General features: G+C 30.0%; 1 protein-coding gene across 1 annotated transcript in view; it reads right to left on the bottom strand.

Annotated features, from left to right (window-relative positions):
• Positions 1–6,830: 6,830 nt before the first annotated feature.
• LOC130808251 (WRKY transcription factor 42-like) overlaps positions 6,831–11,775 on the bottom strand; it is a 13,679-nt gene continuing 8,734 nt past the window's right edge. Inside the window, exons 5-10 of the mRNA XM_057673733.1 lie at positions 9,133–9,246; positions 8,813–8,974; positions 8,601–8,677; positions 8,335–8,479; positions 7,973–8,086; positions 6,831–7,361 (exon numbers count right to left, since the gene is read on the bottom strand). Of these exons, the coding sequence (XP_057529716.1) occupies positions 6,831–7,361; positions 7,973–8,086; positions 8,335–8,479; positions 8,601–8,677; positions 8,813–8,974; positions 9,133–9,246 (1,143 nt within the window). The remainder of the gene's footprint in view (positions 7,362–7,972; positions 8,087–8,334; positions 8,480–8,600; positions 8,678–8,812; positions 8,975–9,132; positions 9,247–11,775) is intronic.

Below are 11,775 nucleotides of genomic sequence, written 5' to 3'. Positions count from 1 at the left end.
ACATGATCAAGACATGAGGTATTTTCAAAGCCTGGTGGTTGTTCAACAAAAACTTCTTCATCAAGAAAACCATTTAAGAAAGCACATTTCACGTCCATTTGATATAATTTAAAATTCATGAAAGCAGCAAAAGAAATTAAGATTCTAATAGCCTCTAACCTTGTTATCGGTGCAAATGTCTCGGTATAATCAATACCTTCTGGTTGATTGTATCCTTTGACCACGAGTCTTGCTTTATTTCTAACAATTATTCCATGCTCATCTAGTTTATTCCGAAATACCCATTTCAAACCAATTACCTTTTTGTGTTTTGGTTTGGGTTCCAAATGCCATACTTTATTTCTTTCAAATTCATTTAATTCATCTTGCATGGCTATGATCCATTCGGAATCCTTTAGAGCTTCTTCATGATTCTTGGGCTCGAGAGATGATAGAAACGCAAAGTGTGCACAAAAGTTTCTCATTTGAGATCTAGTTTGTGTTCCTTTATTCAAATCACTTATAATCAAATCAAGAGGATGGTATTTTTGATATCTCCAAGGTTTTGGCACAAAATCTCTTGTGGGAACAGTAGCATGTTCTGGTTCATCAGCTTAATTAACATTCTGTTCAGCTACTGGATTGTTCTGCTCATCTGTGGGAACAGCTGGATTGGGAACAGTCTGCTGTTCCTGATGTTCTGGCAGTTCCTGAACTTGATCAGTACTTTCTGCTTCTGCTGGAACCGGCTGTTCACCAGCTGTTCCTTGATCTTGCACTTTCAATTCTTCATCATCGTCCTCTAGATTTGCAAGACCTATCTTAAAATTATTTGTATCCTGTTCACTTGACAAAAAGTTAGATTCATCGAAAATTATATGAACGGATTCTTCCACACTCATTGTTCTTTTGTTATAAACTCTGTATGCCTTACTATGTGATGAGTAGCCAAGAAATACTGCTTCATCACTCCTTTCATCAAACTTCCCTATATTTCGTTTTCCATTCACATGAACAAAACATTTACATCCAAACACACGAAAATAGGAAATATTTGGTTTAACACCTTTAAGCAATTCATAAGGTGTCTTAGAAATGATTGGTCTTATTAACACTCGATTCAAAATGTAACATGCAGTATTAACAGCCTCGGCCCCAAAAATTTCTAGGTAAACCACTAGCAATTAACATGGTTCTAGCCATTTCCTCTAAAGTTCTATTTTTCCTTTCTACTACACCATTTTGTTGTGGTGTTCGTGGTGCCGAAAAATTATGACTTAATCCATGCTCATTGCAATAATTCATGAAACTTGAATTTTCGAATTCTCTTCCATGATCTGACCTTATGTGAATAATTTGATTATTGGTAGATTTTTGTATTTTTTTTTTAGCGAAAGAAACAAACTCATTAAAGGCTTCATCTTTACTAACTAAAAATAAAATCCAAGTAAATCTACTATAATTATCAACAATAACAAACACATATCTTTTGCCACTACGGCTTTGTATTCTCATAGGTCCACATAGATCCATATGTAATAATTCACGTGATTTAGTGGTGGTCACAACATTCTTTGATTTGAAAGATGATCTCACTTGTTTTCCTTTGGCACAAGGATCACAAATTTCCTCCTTAAGGAATTTTATAGTTGGTAGTCCTCTAACTAGGTCTTTTGATCTTAATGTATTAATCAATGAATAACTAGCATGACCTAGACGCTTATGCCAAAGAAGTGGGTCGTCTTCTATAACACTTAACACGTTAGACTGTTTCTGGGAACAGTGTCCAGGTCCACCACATAGGTGTTCCTTTTTCTGATTTCTCAAGAACGGTGTCTCCTGTGTCATTCCTAGAAATAATGCACCCTTTTTGAAGTAAAGTTCATAGAGTTACCTTTAACGCAAAATTGAGAAATGCTTAGTAAGTTATGTTTCAAATCCTCGACTAAAAATACATTATCGATAGCATGGGAACATGACCTTCCAACTTTTCCTTTGGCTATTATCTCACCCTTCATATTGTCACCGAAGGTTACTGTTCCCCCATCATAGGCTTCAAGTGAGAGAAACTTAGATTTGTCACCCGTCATGTGCTTGGAACACCCATTGTCGAGATACCATGAGCTGTTCCCCCTCACTTGGACCTGAAAAAAATAATTGTTAGTTACAAGAACCCAGACTTTCTTGGGTTCCTTGTCGATTTTGCATGAATCATTTTTCTTAATCTGAATGTTATCGACATAGTTTCTGTTGGAGACAGTGTACTGTTCCCTTTTGGTGCACTGGTCCTTCAGATGACCAGTTCCTCCACAGAAGGAACAGAACCTGTCGCTAGGGAGATCAACGTAAGCCTTTTTCTTCTTGTTATTCTTAAAATATTTTAGGCCTTTTGAATTTTTACTTTTAACATCTTGAATCCATTTGGGAGTAATTTTGATTTTCCCTTTTTCTCTTGAACTTAATTCAAGCTTGTCATCATTATTACGGTCGGATTCCTGATTTAATTTTAAATTTTGAAAATCATAGCACAAATCTTTAATAGATGCATCATTCAATTCTTCATTTAAGCCTAATAATTTGTATTGTGATAACTTAATATTAAGAATAACATTTTCCTTTTTAATTCTCTACATACTTTCCTTTAGGATTATGTTTAGGTCCAACAAACCGAAAAATCTGTTTTGGACATCATATCTAAAGGTGTTTATATAGGAGACATGGTCTTTGCTTACCTTGAGTTCCTTTTCTAATTGGAGACACTTAACATTACAATTTTCAAGTTTAGCTTGTGTCTCCTTTAGCAACTCTATTAATTTATTTTTACTAAATTTGGATGGATGAAAATAAAATGAGTTAGAAATATGTACCTGTTGCGGGTTTGAGAACAATTTCATTGTTGGAGTTAGTAGTGGTTACCTCAAAATCTCCAATTTCGATTACTCTCCAAACTTGATAATTTTCCGCTTTGATAAAGATCTCCATCCTATTTTTCCATTATTTATAGAATTTTCAATCGAACATGGTTGGTCTTTGAGTAGAATACCCTTCTTCCATTCGCTCGTTCATAATTGACATTTTCGGGAACATCAGGATTCTGCCCTCAGGGTTTCCTGATCTACTGGGAACAGGGCTCTGATACCAATTGTAGACTCAATTAGGAACGGGAACAGCAACAAGAGGGGGGGTGAATTGTTGTTGTTACTAGTTTAAGCGTTTTTGCCCTGTTTTTGCGGAATTGAATAAAATAAATAAAGCTTAAACTTAGAGCGAAATAATTAAAAGAGACAAACGATTTTTACGTGGAAACCTTCTAGGCCTAAATAGAAGGAAAAACCACGACCCCTCGGGATTTCTAAATTCTCCACTATGTTTAAGGCAACTCGTTACAATTACATTAAACATCTTACTTCACTCGAAGCGCATCAACTAGGCCAACTCTTCTCTCTTAAATTGCTTCACTCAAAGCAACAAACTTAGCTTCATTAAAAGCTAATTCTCACCACTAGCTTCACTAGAAGCTTTCTCCTCAGCTTTACTCAAAGCTAATCTCTTCTCTAGCTTCATTAAAAGCTATCTAATTTCCCCCTTAGACTCACACGAGTCTAATTACAAATTCTCTCAAAAACCCTTACAAAGGATAAAAATTCTCTAAAAATAAAATCAATGAGTTGCACAAGAAAATATTATAAATTACTTGGCATTTTAAAAAAAAAATTTTAATTTCTTGTAAAAATTCTCCCAAAATTACGTATGATTTAATGGCTCATACTAAGGCGAGTTTTGAAGAATAACCGAGTCCACTATTTATAGTGCTAAAATCCCTAAGAATAAGGAATATTCCAATCCATTATCCCATTATCAAAAGATCATGGGAGTAATGTGGATAAAGCAGCCATACGGTTATTTGATTAAGTCAAACCAGACAGAAATAACCGCTGTCTTCTGTTCCCTTCAAGCAGCAGTTTCTTCAATAGCTGTTCCTGTTCCAGTACTAATTGCTAGAACGTGTTTGCTATAAATAGAAACGGTTATGCTTATTACGAATGGTTACTTTCTAACTTGTAGGTATAAGGACGGTCAAGAATGATAGCTAAGACCCATTCAACAACCACTAATTCTATTTTTAGTAAATCCAATATTTACTAAAAATAGATCCTAAAATAAAGGATCTTAGAAAATAAGGACGTTAATTCATTTTATTTAAGAAAAACGATTTGCCAATTAATTTAATAAATCACTACTGCAACAAATTAATTTTATTAAATACATTAACTAAAAATAATAATTAAAAATATAATAACTATAATTTTTAGTCAACGTAGGCTGACTCCAGTTCAGGAACAGTGCGCTGTTTCCAGAATCCAGTTTTGCTAGAACATCCAACTTAGGAACAGTAGACCTGCTGTCTCCATTTTACATCCCAAGCGATATACTTCTTCTAACATCTCTTGAATCCTTTTGACACGCGCATTCCCATGAACTAAGCCATAGGTACTATCAACGATCACAATTAATCGGATATCGACCTGCACACAATCTCTAAACACATATTTGCTTAAGTGTAGTCATCATCAAAACTCAAGAGGTCCAACAATTATGAAATCTCATATATTCAAGAAAAAAAACACTTCAATATTTAATAACTTATAAAGCTTTCTCAAAAATAACTTTTAAGATTTTATTTTAATATTATCACAAAATAGCTTATAATAATATAAAAAAATAAATCAAACTCTTTTTCTTTTTAATATGATAATGGTCGAATGGTCTATGAGTATTTCGGGGCCTTTTTTTCACTAATAAAACAACTTCATTTAATTTATTATAGTAAATTCAAGATTTAAATAATTAACATAACCACTAAAAAATAAAAATAAAAGCTTTACACAATAACCTAGAAATTTACTATAACTTTAAGGATAAACTTAAATCTCAGAATAAAGTATAATATACAATATTCTTAATATAATCATACTTAGTAAAATACGTTCATAAAATAACTTACTACCTTATAAACTAGTTTGAAGGCTAACATAAACATATTAATACAAAATTCTAACATAAAAAAAATTCTTAAATATAATAACATTTCTAATGTAACACATAACTCATAAATATACTAGCACTAGTTTATAACATAAATCATGCTTAATATCACTAGAATATAATTTTGCACTCAACTTTCTAAACTTGTTCAAAGATTATTAGATTAACATACTAAAAATACTTTTAGCATACACATACTTAATATAATCTTGATCATAATTTCATTAAACTAATTTCCATTAAAATATATCAACATATTTCATACTTTGCATATTATAAAGTAAATATAATGTAAAATTTCATAAAAAGAGTAGGGTAAGAAGTTATACCATACTAACACCAAGGATTAGTACTAAGTACTAATTAGGAAAATAATAAGAAATAAGATCCTCCAAGATAGATAATAATGCTCCAAAGATAATTAATCCCAACTCCCAAAATAATGATGATGATTTAAGCTAAGTAAAGAGTGTTCTAGGCTCCATGTTCCTTAATTTCTTCAATTAATAAAGGTATTAATGTAATAAGATTTTAATGAAGTGAAAATATAAGAAAGAATGTTAGAAAGATTTGATGATGGTGGTGTAAGTGATCTCATGGCTAAGGAGGGTATTTATAATGGGTTTGGGCAACTTTGTAGTTCATTATATTGTATGAAAAAGAGTGTTAGGAGTATAGAAGAAGGTTAACTTGTGTAAGTGATTTAGAGTGTGTATGTGAATGTGTAAGAGTTGGAGTGTGTAAGTGAATGTGTAAGAGTTTGGAGTGTAGAAAAAGGTTAGCTTGTATAAGAAAATTGTGATAGCTTGTGTAAGTGATGAACATCATGGGTTACCACAGAAAGGATTTTGGTTCATCAAAATTTTGTTATAATATGTACAAGTGAATATACTTTAAAATAATGGGTAAATTTGATCATGAAAATATGTAGTTTATTTAAAATTTTGCATAAACTATACTTAATGTTAATAATAAAAATACGACTCATTTTTATGTATAAAATAATTATATCAAAATTATAAGGTTAAGTAGTAATGTTAATTTAAGGAAGAAAGTTAAAAAGTAACGTTTTACAAAATCGTGAATATAATAATAAAATTTTACTTTTCGTACTATTAAATAATAAAATAATATTTTAGTGCTTATAAAAAGATTTTAAACAAAATGCTATTTTAAAGTTTAATATTTAAAGAAATTACAAAATCGGAAAAGATTTAGGAATTAAAGATGGTTTGAAATGGATAATCAAAGGATTAGAGATTTGATTTGAAAATTAAGAATAATTAATCGGAAGATTAAAATTAAGAATTTTGAGTCTGTTACAAATATGATTAGAGATCATTCAATACTGTAGTTTGATATTAAAATTTGAACATACTCAAAAAATCGTATATATGTATTAATTTGTGAGACATGAGCTCACAAGATTTAAATGTAAAAGTCGTATGTATACGAAATTAGTGCTCCGCCAAAAATTTTTTTATCTCAAATTTAACTCATGATATAACCAATAATTATAATTAATATAATGTAATATATTATAATGTTGGATTCATGCGTAGTGGCAAATTCAGTGGAAACAATAGCTAAAATGAAGATAAAATATAAAAATTAATCGCATAACAGATATTTTTATGTCAATTTTTTTATGTCATATCAAAACGAAAATTGAACTAAACTACAAAGTCATATAAAAAAGATATTTAAACTACAACCACAAAATCCCCCCAAAAAAAAGAAAAAAAACCTACAAGTATTAACTAAGCATTATATAAAATTAGACACGTTATTGTTAGTATTCTCAGCTAATTCTCACCCATAGCATTCTCACTAATATCCCCCATACTATCTTCTTTTTTACCTTCAAAATGTGCCTTAATTGTCGAGGCAATGCTTGATGCTAATACGGAGATTAAATTGGGATCTGATTCCAAAGCCAACTTAATAACACTTATTAGGTCAACAGTAGGCAAATTAGTATTACCTTGGGGACTTTGGCCTAAGAGTTGTTGCATAAATTTCATCAACCCCATACGATCTTGTGTTGTCGATTGCGAGTTTACTTGTTTAGTGAAGTCTAATATAATAGTAGGATATGGAGTCGATGCTGAGATTGTGGCTACGCCTGGTAGGCCAGGAAGAGCATCATTGGGTGACAATATGGTTGGGGTAAGAAATTGATCGAATAAACTTGACGTGTTTTCGCCAGTTAATAGCATTGAGATTGCAGATGATATTGTATTAGCCATGGGTTGAGCAACAGTAGGTAACGGATGGTTGTGTTGTCCCTCGTACGTTGTCATGAGAATGCTTTTGTCTTCTGGACATCTTTGTACCTATTAATATTACAATGAGATGCTTTAATTTTAAAATACTATTAATGTTACAAAAAAAGTAAAATTTTACCTACTATATTATTTAAAAAAAAAAACCAAAATTTACAATCAAATTAAATGATAAGTTATCATTACGTTTGTATATCATTAGTTGACATGTAATTTGAGTATTTAGATGTTAGTGTGTTGTGCTTCAAGTTTTCTCTAAAAGGGAGCATTTTCATCTAGTTGATTTATGTCATAAGCATAGTTTCTTCAATTGCATATCTAACCTCATAAATAAAGATAATAAGCGATAAGTTTCTAAATTAGTATGAAGACTTTTGGGAAAAAGCCTAAAACCAATTTGTACGAGTTTAACTTAAAGATAACAGCATTATAATAATGTGTATTAGTCAACATTGGTGCGTCCAATAATTTTTTATTTGATGGAATATGTTTAAAAATAAAAAAAAATCATTATTTTTTATTAAAGCTAAATATGTAAAAGTTTATACATATTTTATGCATTTTATGGGTCCTAAACAAGTGGCCTATTAAGGAATATCTATCGTAAAATTAAATTATAGATAAAAATTTAAAGAGATCAGATCAGAAAAAACTTTGCGTGCCTGTTTATGAACGGGGCAAGAAGTTCCCATGGTACAACGATAGTATGCTCGTGGATATGGATTTCCTTTTGCCATTTTTTGACCATATTTCCTCCAATGGCATCCATCAGTTATCTGCAATATTGATTAAATTTATAGCGATCAAAATTTACATCAAATAAAACATAATTAGTGGAAATAATACTACAATTTATCAAAAACACATATTAGAGTATATATATATAACAGATAGTTTAGCTGCAGTATTTTAATTCAAGAAAGAATATTATTATTTATTAAGTTTAATTATTTAACTTCACTATAAATTTACAATATTTATTTATATATTAAACGTATGCAATAATAAGATTTGAAAAAAATACCATATTTTCTTTTGAGGAAACCCGAAAGCACACTCGAGCTTTTTTCTTGATTTTTTGATGAGGCTCTTCAGCATTTATGACTGTTTGCATACCAGTTGTTCCGTGATCCTCTTTAATGGAGATTTTATTTGTGTCCTCATTATCTCTGTAAATCAAGTCAATAAATATAAATTAAGAGTAATTCTTCATTGTTGGCTTTCAAAGAAAATTATATTAATTAAATACCACTAATTATATTAACCAAAATACAGTTAAGAGTTCCTTGCCTTGGAGCCAATAATGGTCTCTTTTGCTGATTTAGTCTTTCTTCATTAGCAGAGTCGTCTGAAACGTCTTTAAATCCCTAATAATTCAAGAGACATAATATTAAAAAAATTAAGCAAAGAATAAGAGTCGACTGAATAATGGACTGCTCGATCGAGCATAAAAGATGTTTCATAGAAATACAAATTTAAAAAGAAATAATTAAGAAAATTACCTCTTCCTCGTTGACTTTTTCGGATTTATTTTGATCGAGTTGAAATCTATTAATTTCCGCCCTTTCAGAGGTTTCGCATGTGTTGGCTAACTGATTAACTAAATTCTTCAAATTTTGATTCTCGACTCTTTGTCGTGCTATCTCCTCTTTCAGAAGTACAACCTACATATTTTTTCAACGAAATTAAATGCATTATTTTCATTTTAATTATTTTAACTAAACACTAGACAATATTTATACAAAGATTAAAGAGAAAAAATCACTAAAAATAGTTTTGTTATCCAATATATAGTGAAAATAAAAAAAAAATACTTAATTACCTCATCAGTATGCTTATTCTCATATTGTCTCTTCAAATTTTCTCCTCCACTATTATTAGTAGCAGATTTCTCCATATAAAAAATATCTGGAGCAACTCGAAGCGCTAATTTAGTCTACCATCACAAACAATATACAACTCATCAGTAGAGAACTATTATCAAAAGTATTACTATATAGAATATGAAGTATTACTACGTCATTTTTATTTATTTTAAGGTTTAGAAAAACTCATCAATTATAAAAAGATATCGGTTTGATAAATCTAAAAAAATATATTTTCAGATCGGTTCGGATTTTCGGGTCGGGTCACAATTAAACAGCTCTAAATGAGTCACATACCCTACAATAGAAAAAGGTTTAAGGTGAGTACTTTAAAAGCCATGACTATTCATGTTAAATGTTTAGCTCATAACCTATTATAAACATACAAATTTTTATCTTTAATTAGGCTTATTTAGTTTAATGTTTTGCTATTGTAACTCATTTATTACTCCAATACTAAACGGTTCAATATTATATATATAATCCCTCATTTCTTTTATTTCTTTTCGTTTACTTATTGCATAATTTTTAAAGCAAATTTTAACCTTAATATCTCTAAAAATACAAATAAAAAATTATGAAAAATACATAATAAAAAAAGTATATATTAAGACAAATATAACGAGATCTCACATGGATATGTTTTATCTTCAATATGTGTTTTAAAAACATCAAATAAATTTCTCTTTTTAAAGTAGAATATATATATATAATGGAAAGAACATTAGCGAACGAAAGAACTACTTTCAAAATGTATCAATTTTTTTAGAGATTTTGAAATCTAACAATAAAAATTATTTGACTTTTAAATTTATATTGAAATCAATCAAAAATAAAATGCGCATAACAAATGAAAACAAAAGAACTATGAAACAAAAAAGCTACATAAAATAGAAAAAGTAAATCATCATGAACGATAACAAAAATAAAAAACAATAATTAAGTATTAAAAACAGTTGCATACATTGATATGATGATCATCATCATAATCGTGTTGGAAAGTAATAATATTATTATCTTGTTTTGATATTTCTTCAGACGAACAATTAGAGAGCGAAAAGAAATCTATTTGTTTAGGTATGTTATGATTATTATTATTATTATCATGATCATCATTTGTAATTGTATGATGATATTCCATATCTGTTGTATTTAATGATTTTAAAAATTAAGACGATGACTAATAATAAAAAAAAATAAGAAAAAATGGAAGAGATCACAGAAAAGAAAAGAAAGAACAGAAAACAAAGACGGTGTTGAATTTAATTGCGCAAGCAAAATAAATAAGCAAAACAGAGAGAAAAAAGAGTCCAAAAAAAAAGAAATTAAAGTAAAATAATCAGATAAAAAAGTACAATTAATTGGTTGTTAGTTACCATAAGTCTCGGTCAAAATGAAATCAAGTACCAAATGAGTTCCTAATTATAGGGTTTGTTTTATTTGCTTTTATCATAATTAAATGGTCTATTTTATTTGTATTTCTAGGGTTTACGCAGTTATGTAAGTACAATATAAAATCTCTGGGCCGGTCCTGCCTGCAGTTAGAAAATTGCTAAAAGAGTATGGTTTGTCTGCGCCGCTTTACAATCAAAAATGCCTAATTAATAACCGTAATTTGTAACTCAACAAAAAAAGACAAAAAGAATAATTATAATAAAATAAATTAAAATAACAAAACTCTCACCCTATCAAATCCTATCACATAAGGGTGATTTGTTATCTTCACAAATAACCGTTATTTGAGCGACAGCTCATAGGCTAGCTCATTATTTTAAGCGCGCAAATAATATTTACTATATTTAAAATTTTTAATTACAAATTTTAAAAATAATATTTTTAATTAGACTTTAAAATTTAAGAAAAGAGAAGTAAAAAGGGCAAATTAAAGAGTGAGATAATGGAAAATAAATGTATATATTTATAATTAATCAATTATGAAAGTGTTAGATGTGGTGTCCGGCTCTGATACACGGACACGCCATTTGACAGACGTGTCCCGTGTCGGACACGGACACGCGAAAATCCGTGTCCGACACGCCAAATGAAGTGTCCAATATTTTAATATTTTTTCGGACACGCGGACACGGCTAGGACACGCAAGGGACACGGCAAGGGTGAACGAAACGTTTTTAAAAAAAAATAAATTAAATTTTAGACAAAAGACAGAACTGAGAAGTTCTTCTCTCACTCGGATTCTCAGTCTACCGTTCCGAGAACTCGCGTTTTGTAACGGTGTATGTAAAAACGGCGTTCCGCCACGCTTATCGTCATTTTGACCGTCATGAACCGGACTTGATAGCGAGTCTATGCGATTTTGGGCGATTTTTGGCGAGTTTGGATATTTTTGACAAGATTGGACCCAAAAACAAAAGAACTGGACTAAGAAGCCTTGAAATATTGAAGGTTGATGGTCGACTCACAATTGATGAAGAAAACTTCTTAAACGTTGGAGTTGATGGAGTTTAAGTCTTCATGAAGGAGATGATAAATTTTTTTCTCTCACCTCATGATCTTCTTTTTGAAAAATTAAAATTTAATATCACTTCTCAAAAAATTTACTTTCATTTTAATTATTTTAACTAAACACTAGACAATATTTA

This window comes from Amaranthus tricolor, chromosome 3, assembly GCF_026212465.1.
Source record: "Amaranthus tricolor cultivar Red isolate AtriRed21 chromosome 3, ASM2621246v1, whole genome shotgun sequence".
NCBI classification, from domain to species: domain Eukaryota; kingdom Viridiplantae; phylum Streptophyta; class Magnoliopsida; order Caryophyllales; family Amaranthaceae; genus Amaranthus; species Amaranthus tricolor.
Note: the sequence above shows the minus strand (reverse complement) of the source record. Positions and strands in the feature narration are given on the sequence as shown.